Genomic DNA, 25511 nt, shown 5'->3' on the forward strand with positions numbered 1-25511 from the left:
CACTATTTTAGATTTAAAAAGTGAATATTGGCAAATAAAAGTTCGTCTGGAAAATAAAGAGAAAACAACATTTTCGGTAACGGTTTATGGCAATTTAGAGTTATGCCTTTTGGATTATGTAATGCTCCTGCAACATTTGAAAGAGTAATGGAACAGATTTTCTGGAAGAGAATTTCTTTATAAAATTTATTTAGTTTATCTCGAAGATATAATTATTTTTGAAAAAAACTTTGAGGAAATGTTATTAAATTGTAGACAGATTTTTCTCCGGTTAAAAGAGGTAAATTTGAAAGTAAATCCAAAGGAATTTTCTTTAAGTAAGGAAATTAAATACTTAGATCATGTAATATCAACAGAAGGGATCACTACGGATCCAAAGAAGATACGTGCCATCTTGGACTATTTGACAAAGTTTGTTTCTGAGAATTAGGAGGATTGAGACTGAAGTTGTACAATATAAGCTGCGCGATAATGACTTTTTCAATTACACAGAGAGAATCCGAGAGAGAGAGAGAGAGAGAGAGAGAGAGAGAGAGAGAGTGATCTTGAGATGGATTCGTGCGAGCGATAAGGAGGAAAGAGAATCGGAGGACCTACATCGAGAAGAAGTTCGTCGGCGATCCTCAGAAATGAGAAATCTCAACGGTGGCTTCGCGACGAAGGCGGGTAAAGGAAAATTAGAATTTTTTTTTTAAGAAGACCGCCCCTCTCGCGGTTTTTGAACCATGGTTTTTCCGCGGTAGGCAAATGCCGAGGCGGGATTGGGGGTAGAGGTACTGCGGTACAGTCGGATCTCTCCCCTATCCAAAAAAAAGAAGAACCAAGTACTCAAGGCTTCAAGAGAAAAGGCAAAAGGATCCTAGAATTTCCTTTACGAAGATGAAGGGTTCCGTTTCTCCGGAGGATTAGCTATCCTTTCATTGATCAATGCGTAAAAATCGACGTTTCATATGTGTCTGTTTGTATATCAATGGTACATTTATGATTTTAGTTTTTCGCCCTTTCTCAGAGTTACCCGAAATGAACGACGTGGATGTAACGGGCGTTTCATTCCTTTAAGGTGCTTGATTTTTGTGAATTCTCTTGCTTCTCACATTTGGGGTGCTTGATATTTTTTTGTACATGGAACTTCACACGAGGAAATAAACATTCGGGTCGTAATAATCAAGCACTTCGCACATGAAAGGTAAATGAAATCATGCATTTCAAATGATACGCATGAGAGGAGTCGTAAAAATCTAGCAAAATCTAAATACATAATAAAAATGAGTGCATAAAATAAAATTATAAACGGCTATAACAAAAAAACTGGTCATTTTCAAACTTTATGCTTATGAACACTTTTGATCAGTGAGAACTATAACATACTAAAATTTCAGCCAATTTCATCGAGGGCCAAAATCCTATGATTTTGTGCGGGGTTCTTTAGTAAGATTATTCACAAGTAGAAAGCTGTTTTTTATGTAATCGTAAGATTTTTCTAAGTTAGCATCCAAAATTTTATATAAAAAGTCGCAAGATTATGTAAGGGATTCCTCTATAGGCAGTCTCATATTTTTAAATAAAGAAGCATTTTAGACTAAGAAAAGAATTACAACAAACGATTAATCTCAGAGTCTATTTATATTAAAGAATAGGAAAATGGTTTAAATTTACAAGAGTATACTGAAATGTTAGATTCTTTATACCCTGATTTATTTTAAAAAGAAGATTTTTTTCAAGTTTTATAGTTAATAATTTGTTTTTATAATTGTTTGACTTTTTTCGTTTTCCTTTTATTTATTGTATTATTCCTCAAGTTAGTAACGACAATTTCGTTTTGATCTCTTCACACACTTTTGAAATTACTTGTCTTATCTGACCATCGTCAATATGTAATGTAAGTTTATCCAATTTCTTTAATATTTTTTGTGTTAGTATTTTATGTCCTTTATTTTTTATGTTATTGTATTGTAGATAATGTAATTCGTTTGAGTATTCAGTTAAATACGACAGAAAAGTTCTATATTTATTATATTTGACGAAATAGTAAGCGGTCTGAACTTATTTAAATTTACACAATGAAATTTTTTCAAAAACTACATTGAAGATGATTCAATAATAAGGATCGAAATGTAATTCTATTTCATTCTGAAATATATGGTATTCTTGCACATCAACAACCTGTGCTGGCTTGCATTGGCTTTCTACCTTCCTACAAAAATATACTTGACGGGAAATGCTACCACGACTCCTGATAAATATACAAATAAAGGATATATAAGTAGATGAATGTTATGCTGTATTAATTTATATACATCAATTGATATTTAGAAATGTGCTCTTGATGTATATCGGATGAACAAACATTTATGGATCTGCCAAGTACATTTACTGACGGATATGGTATATACACTGTACGTTCACGTACATATCGGAATGTCCATATGTGCTCTTATATGTACATTGTACATACATTTCGAAATATGAATAAATCGCTTTGTCATTATCATTTCCTAGCTTATTTAACAAATATCAACGCATGATTTTAACTTTTTCTAATCTTGTTTCTAATCTTCTTATGATTCGCAGCGATGATCATTTAACTATTCAACTAAGTGACGATGATGCTTCGCAAGTTTGAATTTGAAGAGGTTCCCGTAGCTGCGGACTTAGATCTTATTCAATGTGAATAATTTTTAATTTTATGTGGACATCGCTGAGAATGGCTTGAACTGAAGCTGAAACGTTTGATTTCATCATATTTATTGTAAGGTCTTCGAAATACATTATTAACGTACAACGCTTTAATTACTGCGTCTTAATTTTTGTTCTCAATTGTTTGTCTGTTAATATATGTCATTGCTTAATCTCTTTATGTATTAATAATATGTTAGTAAAGGCACAAAATTAAGAATAGTTATTGTAGTAGTATAGCGTTGACGATGACTTGCTCACATGCGTGCGATTAGCTCAACGTTAGTGTATTAAACTATTGTTCTAGGGATCATAGGTTCAAATCTCACCGATGATGTGTCTTCAAAAATTAATTGTAATTAATAAAACGTATAGGATATATATAAAATAATAAAGATAAATTAAATCAGAAAATTAATAATCACCATGTAATAATATTAAAAAATTATTTTTTTACTAAGATAAAATATATTACCAGATAGCGTACAAATATATACTGCATACACATGTAAACATAGTGAATATCAAATGGATATTCACAAGAACTTAAATACTACCAACTGCGCTGATTAGTCTGCGACTCTCATTACCCTTTTATTTTTAGCCCTCAATTTTATTGTTATTTATTATTTTAAAGTTTGAAAGTCCGATTTATATAATATTTTTCGTAATTTATATTAAGAAAATTTTGAAATAGTTTGGATATTAGTTTGGCTAATTTAATTGATATTCATAACAAACGTGGTTTATAAATCAAAACATACAAAAAGAGGAGCAGAGAAACAAAACCACAGCACTAAATATTGTTTGTGAAATTTAATAAATCATTACATTAATAAAAAATCTTTAGACGTTTTGGCCACAATCTGGCCATCTTCAATAAAATATCAGTAAAACGCAGAATTTACATACATCTGACATTAAATTCAGCCGTCAAAAATATAAATGTGAATAAATGTGTTCTTTCATCTTGTGAAGGTACATCATACAACATGGTTGCAGCGCCAATTATCATATTGCAAGTTATGTAGAACAAGAATTTTCAGATTCTAATTTAAAAATTAAACTATTATTGATACCTTCTAGTCAATTTTATGAGGATTAACAAATCGTTACCTATTTTACAGACAAAATGATGAATCTTAAGCACTTTCCTCACGCAGATGGAAATTCGTCATGACATTGTGTATTATTATTTGTCCATATCGTCATATGTTACCGCTATTTATATGTATGTAAAATAAATAAATAGTAATAAGTCTCTGTACGTATAAAACAATATAGTACACAAGAAGGGCAAAGAGCCAGTAATGTATAAAAGAATTTTAATTAGCATTAAAAATTCATATAAACAATTAACAACAAACGTTTCGACTTCAATCGAGTCATTTTCAATATAGTCTTGATATATCAACATCTTTCTAAATCAAAAATATGCACATGCTATTACAATATTATTATAATTTTTAAATATCAAATTTTTCATTACGTGTAGTATGCTGCCAGTCATTTTTATCAAGAATCAAAGTAATCACAAGAAAATTCTGGAAAAGTAACAGTGAACAAAAAGAATTAATATTAACTACATAAAAATGAGTAATAATTAGTATAATAATGTATTTTGTCAGTGATATCGGTAATGTGTTAAGAGTCCATTAATAAAAAAAGAGAAAAAAACGCAAGTAGATTGTAGTCCATTTCGTGGTACAATATAATAGTTTTTTTATTCTATAAATTATTTTAAGCAAATTTGCAAAGGTAACGAACATCTAACTTTCAGATAACGAAATGTCAAGAAAAAAAACATTTATCGAGAACGGAAACCGGCAAAATAGGGGGGAAAAGGAAAGAAGATATTAGGAAGGAGAAAGAGAATGTATAATGTTAGAATACAATTTAGGCAAAGACTATGTGTCATTTTGTCTGTTTATTCTATGTTTCTGTTTTTTAATATGGACCATTTCAGATAACTTTTTATTATATGAAGGCTCTATATCTAATATGTCCAGTTTATCCCATTTAAAGTTATGATTCTCCTCAATACGGTGGTTAAAAATCACTGATGGAGATTTCGAACTTATATCTAAAACATGTTCATGCAATTTGGTCTTTAATTGTCTTTTTGTCTGGCCAACGTAACTAACATCACAATCCTCACAAGATATTCTGTAGACTACATTTTGATTATGAAAGTGTCCCAACTCATCCTTTCCTCTCTTTATGAAATTTCTTAATGTGTTAGGAATGGTAAAAGCCAATTTACAATTAAACATGTTAACAATAGGTGTAAATCTTTCAGATATTATATTGACATATGGAATCGTAAAAAATCTTTTTGTGTCATCCTTATTCTTATTCAAACTACTATTAGGTGTTGGAATTAATTCGTAGCGTTTTTTAATGAAAGAATGTTATTTATTTCACATGAGCATTAAAAAATACATTAATGAAAGTACTTCCCATCACTTGTAAAACGCTACGAATTAATTCCAACACCTAATAATATTGTCAATATGATATTTAATTCTATTATGACTAGTCGAGAAAATAAAACGTAAAGGATATCCATTCTGTAAAAAAATATTAATAGCGTCAATCAAATTATTTTATTGGAATTTCGGATGACACAAACAAAAAATCTTATCCACAACTCCATAAATTACACCTCTTTTATAACAAAGTGGATGGTGTGAATGAAAATTAAGAAATCTACCGGAAAAAGTTGCTTTACGGTATATATAAAAAATAAGATTCCGTTCTTCAATAATCAATATGGTATCCAAAAAACTTACTTTTCCATCAATGCCACTCTCCATAGTGAACTGCAGTCTAGTGTGCAACGAATTAAAAATATCCAAAATATCATTAATACTCTCAGAGGGAGCAGCTAAGATAATATCGTCAACGTATTGATAATAAAATAACAGTCGATAGGGCAGCATTCCGATAGCCATTTTTTCAAAGTCCTGCATAACCATATTTGCAACCACAGGTAACAAGAGTGATCCCATAGGGCCAAATAGAAGAATTTAAAATTTTCTTTTCGAGTATGCTGCCATTATAGCAAACTATTCGATTATTCGCACAAAGTGCGTGAAGTGAGGTGATAGTGAACTATGACAAGAAACGATCTCTCTGTTACTATAAACGAAAAGATCTGACAGACAAATCCGGCAATTTTGGCGCTCAATAATAGCTTATGCTTTGCCTAATGGCAATAACATAGAGTAGTTACGTTGGTTAAAATTTTAACTAATTTTTTATAAAATACAATATATCGATTATTCTAATGGAGATGCCGAAAAAATTATGAAGCGATATCCACGATATTAGAAATCGGTCCGAGACCTCGGATGAAGAAAGAATTGACCAATCGCATTAGTCATGTAACCAATTTGTTCAAATGTAATTTGTTAATTCTTTCTCTGTCTGAGATTTTGGATCGATTTCTAGCATCATAGATAATTTTAATAATCAGGAAAACGTATGAATAAGAAAATAGAAAATTACTTCAAAAAGTAAGAGTTAGATTCTTATTTGGACATATTCAAAAGTAAGTGATGCAAATGCAAATATGAAATTGGCAAAATAATATATCATTGGGAGGCGCAAACAAAAACGCGACCGCATATTGTACATGTATAGTTGCAATAATTGCATAATCTCATTCTCTTTCTTTTCCTTGTAAACTCAGAAATTGACGAAGAAGCTTTCTTGCTCTTAGAAGATATAAATAACTTGATAACAAAAGGTTATGCGTTTTGCGTAAAAGAAAGGTTATGCGTTTTGCGAGTTTCCAGATCCATTCTTGGAATGTCAAAGTTTCGTGAACCTTGCAGTCCACTTCATCAGGGCGAGAAGCAGCCTGATACTGAGCTGTTCCTCCGGGCCGTTCCTTCTTTCATATTACACTACTTGTTGGAGTGGTAAAGGGAAAGAAGAGAATTGTGTGTGGACGGGGGAGGGGAAGAATTGGGGGAAATTGGTCGATCTTCAATAACTGGAAGAACGGTTTTCCATATTTTATTTATATTGTAGCCATTATCTCTATTTAGATTGTTAAGTTTACAACATAAATAGAATACGGAAAATCATTCTCTCGGTTATTGAAGACCCACAAATTTCCCCCTCCTCTCTCCCCCAACTCACAATTCTCTTCTTTCCCCCCATCACTCCATCAAGTAGTGTAATATAAAAGGGACGGCCCGGAAGAACAGCTTAGTATCAGGCTGCTCCTCGCCCTGATGAAGTGGACTGCAAGGTTCAGGAAACGTTGGCATTCCAAGAATGGATCTGGACACGGAGGAAACTCGCGAAATGCATAATTTTTATATAGAAAGCACCCGTGGAAGTCTCAAGAATACTTATTAATAGAATTTTTTTCCTGCTGACTGTTCTAGGTAATTGTTTCTCAATTGAATAATGCCTCTTTGCCTCTTTAAGCTCTATTCCTTTTAATACGGAGACTGTGTTTAATTTAGAATTTCAGTCTCTTATTAATAAACTAAGCACTTCTACTTTACAATTTTCACACATCTCCTGTTCACCTTCCCATAAAATATCCAAAGTGTGAGTTGTATTTTCCAACGTGCATATAGTATAATATGCTTATGCTGTCTTCACATCTTAAAAATTATAAATTTTATTTAAAAAATGATGTACTTTTGTTATTTTGAACAGTATATTGAATAAGTAAGGAAGGTAATGTATCTGAAAAAGTCCAAAGAATGATCTGAGGCAAAAAGACAAACTGAGACTTGCGGAAGAAATTATGAATTTACTGGAGATGTATAATATATGTAAGTACAATTTAATAAGTCTGACTTTTTAAACATTATTTATAATCAATATTTTAATGTTTTGTTAAACGTGTATAATCTGTAAATTTTTTCCCTTTATCTCTGTTCAGAATAACTCCAGCTCGGTTTATATAAATTCGAACAGAGATTGAGAAAAAGTTTTCTGGTGAAAGTGGATGGAAGTTATTGTTTTCTATTTTCAAGTGAATTTGGAAATATCTTTCTTTTTTATTAAATTTACAGAATGTTTAGTATATATCATATTCTAAAGAATCGAAAAGAGGTTCTCTAGGCTTTGTATGACAAACATTGTTTATTAAATAGACTATTAGTAAAAAATAGCCTAAGAGCAAGTCAAATAGGCTCTAAGCCAGCTGAAATATCAAATCAATTTGAAGATAAGTGTTAAAGGAAAGTATAATAAATGAAAAGCATGTAAAATTTGTTTGCTCAGGTTGCTTTTATTGTTGTTTTATGTAAATCGTTCTATGTAATAACAATGTGTAACATGTGTTATTAGTCACCGAAAAAATGCAGGAAGTGAATGCAAAATCGAATTCAACCTTAGAAATATTATTGTTGTAAAGTGGACTTTAACTTATCAAATTAGACATAAGACTTTAAAATCTGCCACCGCTTTAGACCAAATAGCTAATTATTTTAACAAATAATAAAGTTTTGAAACAGCCTCTAAATTATATCTTGGTAAGTGATTTTTTTCGTATGAAAATCTTTGTGTCCGATATGTGCATGGCCACTACATAAACAGGATCCCATTTTAAAGGATCCACTCAAATATTTCAGAAACACCATGTTAAATTAAGAATGTTTCAGACAAAAGTCATATCCTAAAGGAAGCAAAGAAGTATCTTCCCGAACATCGAAACCACGTAAAAGACATTTCCACGGTAATCAATTCACAATAAGCAAGGCGAAACAGTTGAAGCAAGTGCAAGTGCAAGAAAACTCAATAGCACCAGCAGTGATCGTTTGGAATCCTTACAGATTGATTACTATAAATTTACTGTATTCACGGTTCTCTCAGATCTCGTAATTTGTTCTGAATGTAAAAAAAAGTGAAGTTTGAGAAAGCTTTGAGCAAAGGGAAAAGAAGAATCGGGACCTCGGATTCAAGCTTGTGATATTGTGCCGTTGTGGTCACCGAGATATAAATTCCGGACCGTTGATCAATACTGGATATGAATTAAATCGTATTTGTTATACGTCTCTTAGGTACTGGTAGGGAAGGGATTAATTTATTCTGTAAGCTCATGGATATTTGTGACGGATTATCTAAAAGTTCATACAACAACATTATAAAACATATGTACATTGCTACAAAAACAGGCAAGAGCAGCGCAGCTTGGATAGCACTAAAGAGGCTCGTATAGCCCGAAAGGAACAACTTTTGCAGTAAAATGAGTTTTATGAAGAAGCAGAAGGACTATTGTATGAGCCTGGGATTGCTGACTAGCCAGTAAGTTGATGAAAACCTTTCTACTACTCGAAACACTTTAAACTCATTTTTCTCAAAACTATTTTTTCAAAATTAATGGGAAATCTCATTCAAAAATTATTGCACTAATCACTTTGAAATTAAGCACACATTTTAATAATATTTATAATTCCTAGTTAAACCTAAAAGTATCACAAAATAATTATTTTAAAGTACTTTTTCAAAGCAAAATTGAGCAAAAATTTTGCTAAAAATTTCTTTTTTTTCACAAACGTGTAATTTCTTCAATTTTCAATTTTTTTCACTTTTTTTAGGTTTAACGAGAAATTATAAATGTTAGTAACAATACCTCTTTTGTGTTTTTGTTTCAGACCATCACAAAAAATTGGAGAAATCCCGCCATTTGACAATTCGTTTCGCGACCTTCGGCACAGACTATACTGTAATTCCGCCATTTTTTAATTTTTTCCAAAAAAAAACGTTAATGTAGAAAGTAACAATAAACTGTATCTTAAATTTCAAAATAATCGGATGATCTTTTCTTTAAAAAAAAATTCACTAAGTTGCCTCGTTTTCATTTGCCTAAATGAATTTTCCCTCTCAATCACCAGATAGAGTCGTTCTTTGGTTCTTACGCGAACAATTGCATATGAGCAAATGGGATCGAATCCGGATCCACAGATCGAGTCAACCGCAACAAATCACTCAGCGCTCGACCTATAACAGTTGACGATCGAGCAATATCGATATAATAATTAGTATGTAAGTTTCACGGCAATGACTGCCATGCACCGTGTCCGTAACCGTTCAATCGGCACAGCATAGCGCGGCGTTACGCGAATGATTGTTATTTGTACTACGTTTCACCAATCAATTTAAAAAAATTATATGTTAAAGTAGAAAATCTCAAAATATTTTCGTGAAAATATAAAGGTGGTCACTAAAATACAATTAAAAGTAATAAAAAAGGCTCTGTATTAATAAACAAAAGGTAGTATAAAAGAAGGGCAAAGAGCCAATAACGTATAAAAGAATTATAATTTAGATAAGCAAACCTAATACATAAAATAAAACAAAACGTATAATAAATAAAACAATTAAAATACAATAAAATAAAACAAACGTTTCAACTCCAATTGAGTCATTTTCAATGCAATCTTACAATAATATAAATATCGTTCTAAATTAAAAATTCGTACATAATCTTACAATATTCTTACAATTCCTTAACAAAAAATTTCTTCTTTCTGTGTAATACGCTGTGAGTCATTTTTATCAAGAATTAACAAAGTCATAAGAAAGTTCTGGAAAAGTAACCGTAAACAAAAAGAATTAATATTAATCACATAAAAATTAAAAATATGATAATATACCTTAGTAAATCTGTTAAGAGTCCAATAATACACAACGAGAAAAAAATGTAAAATGTGGTCCATTTCGTGGTACAATAAAAAAGTCTTTTTCATTTAATAGGTTATTATAAGCAATTTCGCAAAGGTAACGAGCATCTGACTTAAACGATGTCACAAAACGAAATGTCAAACAGAAAAACATTATCGAGAACGGAAAACGGAAAAATAGGAGGAAAAGTATAGAAGATGTTAGAAAGGAGAAAGAGAATGTATAATGTCAAAATACAAATCCGGCAAAGACTCCGTGTCATTTTGTCTATTAATCCCATGCTTCTGTTTTTTAATCTGGATCATTTCAAATATCAACCTTTTGTTGTATGAAAGCTCTATATCTAATATTTCCACTTTATCCCATTTAAAGTTATGATTCTCCACCATACGATGGTTGGAAATCACTGATGGAGATTTTGAACTTATATTGATATCAGAAACATGTTCATGCAATCTGGTCTTTAATTGTCTTTTAGTTTGGCCAACGTAACTGGCATCACAATCCTCACAGGATATTCTGTAAACCACATTTTGATTCTGAACGTGTTCCAAATCATCCTTTCCTCTCCTTATAAAACTTCTCAATGTGTTAGGAATAGTAAAAGCCAATTTCCAATTAAACATATTAACAATAGGTATAAATCTTTCGGATATCGTATTAACATATGGAATCGTAAAAAACCTCCTTCCAGTGTCATCCTTATTCTTATTCAAATTATTAAACTTATTAATGTGATATTTTATTCTATTATGAATGGTCGAAAAAATAAAACGTAACGGATACCCATTCTGTAAAAAAATCTTAATAGCGTCAATCAAATTATTTTGTTGGAATTTCGGATGACATAAACAAAAAATCTTATCCACGACTCCATAAATCACACCTCTTTTATGACAAAGTGGGTGGTGTGAATGGAAATTAAGAAATCTACCGGAAAAGGTTGCTTTACGGTATATATCAAAAATGAGATTCCGTTCATCGATAATCAACATCATATCTAAAAAACTTATTTTTCCATCACCATGGTGAGCCTATCTCCATGGTGAACTGCAATCTAGTATGTAACGAATTAAAAACATCCAAAATATCATAAATACTTTCAGAAGGAGCGGCTAAGATAATATCATCGACGTATGGGTAGTAAAACAGCAGACGACAAGGCAGCATTCTAATAGCCATCTTTTCAAAATCCTGCATGACAATATTTGCAACAGGTGACAAAGGTGAACCCATGGGGGTCCCAAAAATCTGCTTATATATTTTTTTTATTAAAAATGAAAACTGTCGAATTCAGAACCATACGAAAGGCTATCAAAAACTCGTCCAAAGGAATCTTAGTCTTCTTAGATATAGCATCCCACCTCACAACCACACTATCAGATGCCAAATCTATAGGTATATTAGTGAATACATCCAAGGAAACAAAACAGAATCTGATTCCAGCTTTACATTCAAATCATAGCTGGTTTTTATGAAAGTAGGCGTCTCCCGTATAAAATCTGCAATAATGTTATGTAAAAATAATGACAAATTATATAATAGGCTATTTAACGATGAGACAATAATTCTCAACGGATAGTTTTGTTTGTGTATCTTCGTCAAACCATAAGCTCTAGGAATGACCCCATCGTCGTACGCATCCTCCGATACGTCAAGTCATCTATTAACCCTTTTCCTTTCCACCTACTAAGCAAGTTACGTAAATCACCCGTAAGTTTTTTAGTAGGATCTTTAGTTATTAATTCATATGTATTTTTATCCGAAAGTATCAATTCCATCTTGGATATGTACTTTAATTTATTTTGAGCAACGGTGACATTGATAGAATTGAGAGATGGAATTGAGAGAGCTGTCCACCTGTTGTTGCAAATATTGTTATGCAGGATTTTGAAAAGATGGCTATTAGAATGCTGCCTTGTCGTCTGCTGTTTTACTACCCATACGTCGATGATATTATCTTAGCCGCTCCTTCTGAAAGTATTTATGATATTTTGGATGTTTTAATTCGTTACATACTAGATTGCAGTTCACCATGGAGATAGGCTCACCATGGTGATGGAAAAATAAGTTTTTTAGATATGATGTTGATTATCGATGAACGGAATCTCATTTTTGATATATACCGTAAAGCAACCTTTTCCGGTAGATTTCTTAATTTCCATTCACACCACCCACTTTGTCATAAAAGAGGTGTGATTTATGGAGTCGTGGATAAGATTTTTTGTTTATGTCATCCGAAATTCCAACAAAATAATTTGATTGACGCTATTAAGATTTTTTTACAGAATGGGTATCCGTTACGTTTTATTTTTTCGACCATTCATAATAGAATAAAATATCACATTAATAAGTTTAATAATTTGAATAAGAATAAGAATGACACTGGAAGGAGGTTTTTTACGATTCCATATGTTAATACGATATCCGAAAGATTTATACCTATTGTTAATATGTTTAATTGGAAATTGGCTTTTACTATTCCTAACACATTGAGAAGTTTTATAAGGAGAGGAAAGGATGATTTGGAACACGTTCAGAATCAAAATGTGGTTTACAGAATATCCTGTGAGGATTGTGATGCCAGTTACGTTGGCCAAACTAAAAGACAATTAAAGACCAGATTGCATGAACATGTTTCTGATATCAATATAAGTTCAAAATCTCCATCAGTGATTTCCAACCATCGTATGGTGGAGAATCATAACTTTAAATGGGATAAAGTGGAAATATTAGATATAGAGCTTTCATACAACAAAAGGTTGATATCTGAAATGATCCAGATTAAAAAACAGAAGCATGGGATTAATAGACAAAATGACACGGAGTCTTTGCCGGATTTGTATTTTGACATTATACATTCTCTTTCTCCTTTCTAACATCTTCTATACTTTTCCTCCTATTTTTCCGTTTTCCGTTCTCGATAATGTTTTTCTGTTTGACATTTCGTTTTGTGACATCGTTTAAGTCAGATGCTCGTTACCTTTGCGAAATTGCTTATAATAACCTATTAAATGAAAAAGACTTTTTTATTGTACCACGAAATGGACCACATTTTACATTTTTTTCTCGTTGTGTATTATTGGACTCTTAACAGATTTACTAAGGTATATTATCATATTTTTAATTTTTATGTGATTAATATTAATTCTTTTTGTTTACGGTTACTTTTCCAGAACTTTCTTATGACTTTGTTAATTCTTGATAAAAATGACTCACAGCGTATTACACAGAAAGAAGAAATTTTTTGTTAAGGAATTGTAAGAATATTGTAAGATTATGTACGAATTTTTAATTTAGAACGATATTTATATTATTGTAAGATTGCATTGAAAATGACTCAATTGGAGTTGAAACGTTTGTTTTATTTTATTGTATTTTAATTGTTTTATTTATTATACGTTTTGTTTTATTTTATGTATTAGGTTTGCTTATCTAAATTATAATTCTTTTATACGTTATTGGCTCCTTGCCCTTCTTTTATACTACCTTTGTTCACTAAAATACATATATAGTCAAAAAAATTCATAGAAAAGTCAAAAATTTTTTTACCGGTTTTTTTATTTATCACAAAAATCACAAAAAATTTTGTTACAGTTACTTTTTCTTCTATGTTTACCTTCAATATTTATATCATATATTTTTTTCATTAAAATCGGTCCAGCCGTTTTCGAGAGAAATCACTATTTTTAGTTTGCTTTTCCCTTCCATAACTCTCACAAAAATGCAATTTCAACTTTTGAGGGAATTTTACATCTCATAGGTGTCTACATTAATTTGAGCTCAATTGGTACGGGGCAGATTTCACATACTTATTCCGCTATACTCTTTTGATTATTTATTTTTTGATAAATAAATATTTTTTGATAAATGTAAAACATTAATAATTAGAAACGAGACCACTTATGTATGTACACCGGTTAACTACGAGAAACGCCACTTTCGGTCAAAGTTAAATATCGAACTAATTAATATGTTACGTCCAGACTGCACAGTTCTTTTCTTCGACTAGAATTTTCGTCATCACCATAAAAGTTATTAACAAGTAACACCATCTGTTTCTATCATAGGGAGTTACAATAGTGGCGAGTCGAATAACATTCGCCTTTTTAAGACTAATAATCCACTCGGGACGAAGTTGTTGGGTTAAAAATTTGAACCAAGTGCCGAATAGACGGACTTTATTCCGAGGGACAGAAGAAGTAAATAGATTAAGAATTACAAGCAGTTGTCGATAATAAATTACACATGTGGCTCTAAACTATTGAACATCCGTCAAATGATCGATGACGAAAGTTGTCTTAGACATATATGCCAGTATCGCATTTCACAACCGATATCCTTAATCCTAGATTAGACCAGTATCATATACGAGGCCTGCACTCGGCACCACTAGCTTGCAAATATAAAAAGAAGGCTTTTTATAGATAGACAGCTCCATCTTCGACACGAAACTCTGTCAGTTCGTGATTATACAAATCATCCAGCTAGCCGACACTCTGCCGGTCCGCAACCACTACACCGATCTTGGCGAGCCGCGATCAATTCGAGCGATCTTATTCGTTTACTTCGTGACTCAAGTAACCGAAGTTACTCTCCAAACCGCTGGATCAACTCTCCCCTTGGACAATTACAGAGACCTTTGACAGTCATTCTCAAAAGCGTAACCTTGCAGAGCAGCAGTAAGTCCCATCTCGACATATATATATATATATATCCGTATACTCATCACGAAACCTAACCCACGCTAAACCATAGTGCCATGCTTAAACCGTTCCTACAAAAGTTGGCTTAGAAGCCGGGCCTCCGTGAAGCGGGGACCAACTCTTGAACCAAGCATACCAGGAGCACCTTGAGAGCTCTCGAGATCGGAGTTGCCTAGCCGAGGACGCATTGCCTCCACCAACTTCGCCACCACTGGCTTCGCCGGCTATACCTGCTCACTTAAACGCGTTAGAGGTGATACCTCCTCCTTCTCCTTCACCTCCCTCTCGAACTCCTTCACCTCCTCTTCGATCTCCGTCACCCGCGTTTTCGGACACTCTAACAGAACGAATTTTCCCCGACATCCTCCGGTAACACCTGATTCATCTGTCATTTCCATCCCACTTTCCCTCAGAGGAACTCCGTCTCCGACGACAGCGTTCCTAGAAGAAATTCTTCCTTCTAGATCCTATTTCCATCCAAGAGAGTGACTCGTTTGAGTCACTCATCAGACAATTTTCGCACCTATTGCCGCACCTATTGCCGAGGGAACTTTTACGGTCGGTCCTCATTATTTCGATGCAGACGAAATCCAGCATGGAATTACCGATCAATCTTCTCTGTATTCCAATCTTCCTGTATTCCAGTATGTATTCCAGTATTTATTCCGGATTCCGCCAACCCTTATTTAGTCCCGGTGGAATTCTTTTATAATCTCTTTCCTTCTTCTTTCGTTATTATCCAAGAAATAGAATGAACAAAAACCAATGTACTCTGTTTCCCCTGAATTCTCATTCTCTAATGATTTAATCCAACTAACGTAATAAAATTTTAAATAATTGTTAAATAGTCGTCAAATGTTAATTAGTAAAGATTATTGCATCGATTTGTAATATGTAAATTAGTTGTAATAAATAAACTTATTGAGGTATAACCTTGTTTTTTATCTTCTGTTTGATTGACAATGATCAGGAACAATAAACATTACTAATAATTTTATATCTTTCTCTCGTTCTTTAATTTTAAAATCCTAAAAACATCATAGTCGTTTAATCTTGTCCTTTTCAGAGATCGCACGTGGTCCATTCCCGAGTTAAAGGAATTAGATTCCTCGAAATTCTGACCGACGATCACACCGCTCGTAGAAAACAGATGTCAGCGTCTTTTCGGGACGTTGACCCATATTCCGGAAGCGAACACAAAAAAGGTGCGTTCGACTCGCTTCTGTGCGGATATCTGTGAGACAAGAGTCTGACCGCGTCCTACCAGATACCCTTACCATTCTCGCTCCTCTTCTCTCCAGTAGGATCATAAAATTAAAATCTCTACGGGTTTGAACGTAATAGATATATATTCTTTAAATTAATTTATCTTAGAAGTGTAACCATGCCAATTACAATTGGACTTTCAACGCAATCAATCTAAAAATATTAATGATCTCCCATATTTAATTAGAAATATCTTAAAATCTTTGTAAAGAATATATTGCAAAAAACATTATCTTGGCCAAGGATCTAATCCGGATCTCCAATATTCCGTGTGATCGTTTTCATCGTTGGTCATGAAGGCTTAAGTAATATTGTTCGCAATAACCAATATATATATAATAATTAATTCATTATTTCAACGTTATTTTTACGTTAGCTTATTGTATAAATTTATTGATTCTGCGCAGTAATTTTCATGCCTATCTCCTTATTATGTATCCATTTTTATCTTGTATTTATTTAAATTATCAGTAATCTGTTATTAATTTTATTTATAAAATATTTAAATTATTTTCCTTTCAGAAAATAGAAAATATCTGTCGATTTTTAAACTATGAAATTTCATTTTTAACTGTAATATTTTTAATTACTTTTAACCGTTGTAAATTGTAATTTTAATTGATTTATTTACAATATTTATTTAAATTATGAACCGACCTGTGTTGTAGCAGCATACGTAGGCTGTACGATCATGTATAATCTCCAGATATGAAAGATGCACCATAATCCTTGTACCGCAAGAAAAAATGGTTCACGTCTACCATAAGCTTCCATTATTAAAAAATACGGTGTAATGATTAAATGTATTAGGCAGGTGATTGTAATCATAAGCGCAACAACACCATAAGCAGTGTTTATGAGCATCACTATGTCACATAATGATGCATGCACTGTCATCAATTGGGAGATGTCCATGAAACTTTTGCCATCTAGAAAAAAAAATTACTTTAAAGAAACATTCTAGTTTAAAGGCTTCACTTTTAAGATTACTTCTGAATCAAAATAAAAAAATTATCAATGCTATAATATAGACGAATCGAAATCATTATATCACTTCGTTTTTGAACTACGTTTTTTAAACAAAAGCTAAAAATAAAATATTGAGAATATAAATATAAACTAGAAAATGTTTTCAGATAACATGACAGTTTCTATAATGCTGTTTGAAATTTCATTTTTTAAGGCTTATCTCAGCCATATTGAATCGTGACATCATAAGCAAAAAATGCGACACACATTCAATTTTTTGCATAACATTTCTAAACAAAGAGAATTTAGTTGAAACAAAATGTTGAGAGTGCTTTAAAAATTGGTCGAGGGTATCCTTATCTCTACTAGTAGTCAGTAATAATCATAAAAAGCACGTAAAATATGATTACTGGTTTCTACTCAATGCGTATTCGTAGCCTATTATTTTTAGGAGCCTTTCCTTGACTATTTATTAATTGTTAGGGAAGTTAAGGGGATGTCGGATCGACGGCTAAATTTGATCGAGGTCGACAGACTTTTTTAAATTCCAAATTTGATAATAGTGACATTTTTCATTTATTTCTTATACTTATTATATATTATTGTATCTCGCTCAAACGCATCTATCCTTATCTAACATATTGCAACGCTATCTCTTAGAAAATCGAACACCTACTGTTAGACACAATTATTGCTTTGCTTACTATTCCGAGAATTTATTCAGCATTCGTATATACGTCATTTGAATATGATATAAATCTTACTATTAAGCTGGACCTTCCCATCAATGCAAATTGAATTCAGACATAGTTAAAAATTTAGTATTATTTTGTTGCTAATTAGTTGCTCTAGAGCGAATTATGTTGTCCCAATCATTTAGCAGTAAAAAAAAATGGGTGGGTCCATCTTAATGACAAACTATACCTCCCATAATAAAAAAATATATACAGAGCTATAATATCAAAAAAACAAATACATCAAATTTTGTTGCTTTTTCAAAAACTACAGAGTTTGTTACTCACATGTTTTGGTACTAAAATGTTCCTTGTAACATATACTATCAAAATATGATCATTTTCAATTTTGTTGCTAACCATGGCACACGAAAAATAATTATGTGAAAACATGTGAGCAGCTAACTCTGTACATGTAGTTTTTAATCATAACGCTGCTACGCATGACAATGCAGTTTTGATTATTTATCGATATTTGTTTAATGTAATTTTTTTGATATTTCTTTGCAGTATCTTGGAGCAAAAAAGCAACAAAATCTGTTGTACCTTTTTTTGATATTACAGCTCTGTATATGTATATTTTTTAATATGGGGGAATCCAGGTTGCTATTATGTTAGACCCATCCATTTTTTTTATTGCTAAACGGTTGAAGCAACAAAATTTACTCTAGAGCAACTAATTAGCAATAAGATACCACTAAATTTTTTACTATGCCCGAACTCAATTTGCGCTGGAGGATAGTCCAACTTAATAGAGGTATAAATCTTTCTTTTGAAACTTTAAACCTTACAAGTGAACACAACGAAAGATCCCTCTCTGATTTAAATGAGGTTTTAGTATGTTTTATGGATAAAAATAAGAGATACGTATTTTTTTTATACCGGCTGAGCATCTTAAATGGGAGGAAACCTTGAAAAAGATCGGTCTTTTTCTTTCAAAGCGAATATTTTCGAAACTATACGAGATAGAAAAAATTTTTTGAATAAAAATTGAATAATTTTAAGAATACTTTATAACTACAATAAACAAATTTTTTAAAATTATTTATTTAATGCTTACTCCCACCTCCATCCTTGTTTTCAAAAATTTTTTAATTTTTACATATCGGAAATGAAAGAGCATCGTTAAAAATAACGATGTATTAAAATCTAGTTCCGAAAAGTAATTTTTCAGATATGAACAAAATTGCCTCTATATACGCGCTCCATATTCGACTTATACCGCGTTGGCTGCGCGTGATATCGACGAAGGCAAATATAACACAATTCGTCATAGTGCAGTATCAGTACAGCAATGTCTATTGAAATAAGTTTTTTAAATAATAATAATAATAATAATAATAATAATAATAATAATACCAACAATAGCGACTCTGTTAAATTGTTAAAATCAGTCAAATACTTTTGAAAATATATAAAAGAATGTACGAAATATTATGGGCAAAACTAAGCAGAAATAAAGAAATTATTACGCTTATAAAATTTTATTCATTTCATTTTTATCGTAGAGCAACTAATTTTAGTGATCAATGTTGACATGAATAATGTATTAATAAGGCGATGCTATGCAGAAAATAGATTTGCTGATTTTTGTCTGCGTACGTTGTTGATACATAAGTATAAAAAGGAGCAAATCGTTGCAATGAAATTCCATGCTTGATTTCGAATAAGTATACTGATTGCGGATGGCACTACGCTAGTAAGTATACAGTATCTATTTTTGAAGTTGTTCGCGTCGAATTGACAGGGAGCGAGGAAATTTAACAGCACAATTTAGTTCGTCTTAAAGAGATCAAGTAATGTAATTCAGACAACATTTTTTATTTAAACATCTCCAGATACAGACAAGGATCTGATTGCGCATTAAATCACACTAAAGAGACGTCGACGAAAATTACTTATTCGCGATTGTGAGACGAGCTTCTGCTAATATACGAGGCGAGAACAAAGAGCAAGAGCTCGCTTCGCTCGCGCTAATGTATAGACAATAGCCTTTCTAGAAGGGTCTGAAGGATTACGCGGCGAAATAACAATTTTCGTTTTTACTCGATCTTTCTAGAAAAGTCATGCTTTTACAGTTTAAATTATTTGGCTGCTTTGCCTGTTTAACCGCAACGCGGCGACTGACAATTGGTTCTGAGAGGCCTCGCCGTCACCGTTCATTAGAGCACTGTATCGATTGATGAAGTCGATTCCGCATGTCATAGACGTTGGTTCGCATAGAGCACGGTAATTTTAAGTGCGATGATCATTCTTCTTTCGACATCTCACCCGCCTCGTCCGATGCCTCCTTACACTCAACGAATTTATGCGATCCGCACACAACTTCAGTGTCGCATGTCACTGGACTCTGCAAACGAATGACGGCGCGGTAATCGGTGAAACTACAGTCACGCACGAGCACGTGGACAATGATTGAATTGTCTAGTCAGCAAATGAGATTGCTAGAATTTCGCTCTCAATACGGATCGAGTGCCTCGTGAGTGTGGTCGGACCGCAACGAAAATGCCTTCAGACGAGAGAGCCGTGTGACTGGTGATTGACACCAGTCTAGTGTGTTGTGTTAACATGACGAGCGATAAAGGAAGATTTCGCGAAGAATAATCGCGACTTGTTGACAGCCTGTGTTCGCGATTGATCTCAATTTAAAGGAACCCTACGATTATTCTTTTTCATTGACACTATGCAAAGGATGGCCGTTAAGCTACTTGAGTATGAGTCTCTACTTTACAAATGAAGATTTTTAACAATATTAACGTACATAGGTATACTACTTCTGGATCAATTCGTGTTAATGCATATACATATATGCGGTATGTATGTATGTGTATGAGAGGGTCCGAGAGTGAGGGGAAATACGTTGCTAGACGTGATGTTCAAGGAAGGGAATCTGACGCCATATGGCGAGGGGACCGAGAAAGAGGGAATCGATGTCACTGAGCGAGGAAACCGTGGGAGAAAGACAGGAGACTGTTGTTATTCTCTCTCTTTCACCCCATTATAAGGTCCCCCTTCAACTCGTTGTGGCCCTATACTTACTCTCTACATGCTTTCTCTTTCTTTTCCTCCTGTTGCAGTCCCATACCTACCACATTATTCGCGCGTTCTCTTTTTCCCGTTGCAGTGCTTTTTCCCTATACCTACCGTCTTACTCATGCTCTCTCGCTTCCTCTCGTTGCAGTCTATTCGCGCTCTCTCTTCTTCCCTCGTTGTATTCTTCCCCTCGTTGTCTTTTCTTCTCGATTTTATTAAGATGTATTCATTTAATGATTTTTAAATAATATGACTTAGCGTCTAAATGTAATCATTATTTTTTTTATTAGGTGTTGGAATTAATTCGTAGCGTTTTACAAGTGATGGGAAGTACTTTCATTAATGTATTTTTTAATGCTCATGTGAAATAAATAACATTCTTTCATTAAAAAACGCTACGAATTAATTCCAACACCTAATAGTTGTGAGCTCCTTATCAACTAATATACGGAGTATGACGAAGGAATGATGTAGGGACAAAGGAATAATTTTATACATAGAGTAATATTTATTAATATTTATTTCAATAGTCACATTTTTTTATTCGTGTAACGTAAATGGTACACAATTTAATCCAAAGCTACCAATTCACATTCTATAAGGGAACTTTTATCACAAATATTGTGCAACATATTTAACATCGCGTTTATTAGTAACACATTCTTGATGTAAATATGAAATAAAATATTTAAATTTCTCATTCGTGTTATACACATTCTGAGATAGTCTTAAATATATATGCTCGACACAATGTTCGCGATCAAGCATGAAAAGTGAGGTTAATGGCATCATATACGAGGGCAAATCAATAAGTACCCGTGTTTCAAGACAGGCGACATTGCAAGTTGGTACTATATACTACCATCTTTCAAACGACGCCACAAAATTTCAGAGTGATTCATGCAATAGTCTTGATTTGACAGCAATTCATAGTGAGCGTGTTTGATGTTTCCCGATACAATGGAAAAAAAGCAATATCGATCTGTAATTCGTTTCTTATTTTCGGATCGAAAAACGTGCAAAGAAATAAAAAGTTGGATGCCGTCTATGGGAACTCTTCCATCTATGACAACCGTCAGGTATTGGTTCAACAAATTCAAACGTGATCGTTCGTCTGTTTTTGATGAGGAGCGCCCAGGCCGTCCGGCAGACGTGGTTATTGAGGAAATCGTTGAGAAAGTCCATGATTTTCGCTGATCGCCGAACGAAAATGCATGAAGTAGCAGAGGCTAGTATCATACGGAACGGTATTTAATATTTTGCATGATAACTTGAGAATGAAAAAGCTGTCGGCCCGATGGGTGCTGCGATTGTTCCGGCAATGCACCGGCTCACTCCTCCGCAGTCGCCACAGCCAAATTGGTCGAATTGAGCTACGAATTGCTGTCACATTCACCGTACTCTCCGGATTTAGCTCCCTGTGACTTCTTCTTGTTTCCAAACTTAAAAAAAATGGCTCGATGGAAAGAAATTCATATCCAATGAGGAGGTCACCGCCGAAACAGAGGCCTATTTTACAGAGTTCGACAAATCGTATTTTTCTTAGGGGTTAAAAAAATGGCAGAAGCGTTGGGAAAAGTGTATCTTCCTAAAAGGAGTTGATGTTGAAAAATAAAAACAATTTTTGTGAAAAGCTTGCGTCTTCATTACTAACACAGATACTTATTGATTTCCCCTTGTACAAACATTTATCGCATAATGATAATTTTACTTTGTATGTACAATTTACAAAATTCCACATTCAGACCTTGAATAGTTAAGGATGATGACGTAATTACAGATCGCAAGAGCTGCTCAATATCCTCGCGTCTGTCGATGCCTTCCATGTTGCGTGAGGCAGGATTATCCAGTTATCTCGAGTATCACCAATTGCAATTTCCACATGGGATACAAGTCCTACGCTGATTCCTATGTTTAAATATTTATAAGCCGCAGGCGTTAATGAGTATCTCCTTCCCAAGATGTAAGGGATATAGCGAGGTTTCAAATGAGAAGATACACTGTAAAAAGAAATAGAAAATAAGCGATACGCAGAAAAATATATAATATATAAAATGTGTGCACAAAATTTTTTATGTAATTGAACACAAACTTACTGTCACCTGCATGCTTCATTCTGTTGAATCGGAACGTAATAGTTCATAGCTTGAGATTTTTTTCTCGGAGAACTTAACGATAACTGTCCGCCTGAGAGACTGATGCGATAATATTGTCCTTCTTTTAAATAGTACTCCACATTTTTTTACATATCCCAAAATGGGGACTTTTTTTTTTAGATACTTCGAAGAACTCCATTGGAGTGGCACGTATCATAAGAATGAACTCTGATCATATCGAACCTTGTTTGTCTAAAGTGATCATATCAATCTTTCTAATCGAACCTTTTTATCGAACCTTTTTTTATTATGCCAACAATATAACAAATAACGTACATCTCACTCTACGTTCCCACACTCTTTTTAAATAAAAATTTTTAGCGTATCGCTGCAATTGCAAAAAATTGCCCTTCGAAAACGTTCAAACACTTTAAAAATACGTTAAGACACGCAGCATATTAAAGAAATAATGCGACAATCATAGTATATAAAAACGAAAAGATACACTCAGCAATCGAGTTTGAAGTTTCTTTGGTGTTATATCGGTATTATATGTTTGTGTATGTTTAATGAAAAAACGAATTTCGCACCTCATGAGAATGAAGTGATGAAAGAAGAAATAAATGATCAACATGAAGAAATGTCTGACCAGGAAATGTCCGATGAAGATCATGTTCTGTCAAATGATTCGTGTTGTCGTTTCGGCAGTGACATGGAGAACGATGATGATACAATTGAAATAATATATCAAGATTTAAATCGAGCTCAAGTAAATACCTTACGTCCTGTGAAAAAGATATGCTACATTGATGGTCATGGAAGATATTGCTCATCATGCATCGTAAGAATATATGATATCAATTTTCACATCTTTATGCCGTTCGAAAACATAATACCGACGTATGTGTGATTTTCGAAGATTATTCCTGTTTGGAATGCAAAGATTTTTTTTAAATGATGCCATGTAACATCCTATTTGCACACAGTGATACAAGATGTTGTAAAAGTTTTGTCAAAGATACAAAAATAGATTAAAAAAATATACATTTTTCTCAAAAACTTTTTTAATGAAAAGACTGTGAAAAAAAGGATATTATAATATGGAGCAAACGGAGCGTAACAAACCACTCAGTTGAATACGCGAGAAAAATTTCTTGCGTGAGAACAACGATGCAACGATTTCATCGACGGAGGAACATAGCAGCATTAAACATCCGCGGTTACCGATCGTTGATTGCTCGTATCGCGCGACTCGAAAGTTTAAAGGATTCGGTGCGTGGACGTTTCATGCAAGTGGGTGCCGGATACAGCGCGGGACTCAAATGGCGCGAGATAGATATCGCGTTCGAAATCCGTATACTGATCGGCGCGATAATAAACTTTGGACACATCGAACCTCGCCAGTTTCTTGAAGACGCGAAAAAAATTGTGCTTGATCGTGTGCAAATTGTTATGCAGAAACATAACAATATTAAAGTAAACATCGTGTTTAATGATAAATTTATATCAGGTGATAAACGCGCAAATAAACATATCAGTATGAAAAACTATGAACTCTTTAAATCGTTCGATTTACAAGAATGGTACGCGTCGCGCATTGTCGAGCCCATCTCTAGCATCTCTCGAGGAATTTCAGGAGCGCGATAGCGGGTGGACGCTGCCGCGTATCTTAAATTTGACTATTAACATAAATAAGTACAATCCATTGCATGCGGGATGCCACATTGAGTTACCGAGGGAAATTAAAATGAAGAAAGCGATAATCAACGTGCAATCTTTAGACAATGCGTATTTTGCCTGGTCGGTGATAGCCGCTCTCACTCGGCTCAAAGTAATACAAATCGAGAGTTATCCATATTATACGATGGTATTAAGACATCCAGTTTCCAATAATATTGAGTCAAATTAAAAAATTTGAAAATCTCAATGACATTTCCATCAACGTGTATGACTTCGAGAAGCAAAAAGAAATAACGATTCTTCCTTTACTGCTCACCGATATGAAGAAAGACAAGTACGTCAATTTGTTTTACATGCAGGATCCACAGAACAATAACGCGGAGCATTTTGCATGGATCTGTCTCGCCTTGCGAACTTGCAACTCAGCAAGAAAGAGCGTAAGAAGTATTTTTGCGATCGGTATGTATATATATATATATATAATTTTTAAATATATATATATATATATATATATATATATTTAAAAATTACATAAAAATTTTTTATAATACAAAATGTTCTTTGAAAAAATAATAATTATACGTTCTTTTTTTCAGATGTTTACACTATTTTAGCTCGAATGCAAAATTGGAGATCCACGCAATAGACTGCAAAAAACTAAACAACATTTATGTGCCATTAGATTACGAAGCGAA

General features: G+C 33.1%; 1 protein-coding gene and 1 long non-coding RNA gene across 3 annotated transcripts in view; one reads left to right on the forward strand and one right to left on the reverse strand.

Moving 5' to 3' along the window:
* LOC147908990 (uncharacterized) overlaps positions 1-10520 on the forward strand; it is a 140318-nt gene extending 129798 nt beyond the window's left edge. Inside the window, exons 2-4 of one of the 2 annotated variants that reach the window (XR_015545790.1) lie at positions 7357-8180; positions 8310-8952; positions 9303-10520. This is a non-coding gene — a long non-coding RNA (uncharacterized LOC147908990). Of the gene's footprint in view, positions 1-7356; positions 8953-9302 lie in introns of both variants that reach the window. The other variant, XR_015545789.1, reaches the window with a different exon arrangement.
* A 2117-nt stretch (positions 10521-12637) lies between these two features.
* LOC105152752 (Gustatory receptor 43a) overlaps positions 12638-25511 on the reverse strand; it is a 105521-nt gene continuing 92647 nt past the window's right edge. The window contains exon 3 of the mRNA XM_087408233.1: positions 12638-17233. Within this exon, the coding sequence (XP_087264359.1) occupies positions 16950-17233 (284 nt within the window). The 3' untranslated portion in view covers positions 12638-16949. The remainder of the gene's footprint in view (positions 17234-25511) is intronic.

This window comes from Acromyrmex echinatior, chromosome 7 (genome assembly GCF_024713525.1).
Source record: "Acromyrmex echinatior isolate Ae372 chromosome 7, ASM2471352v2, whole genome shotgun sequence".
Lineage (NCBI taxonomy): Eukaryota > Metazoa > Arthropoda > Insecta > Hymenoptera > Formicidae > Acromyrmex > Acromyrmex echinatior.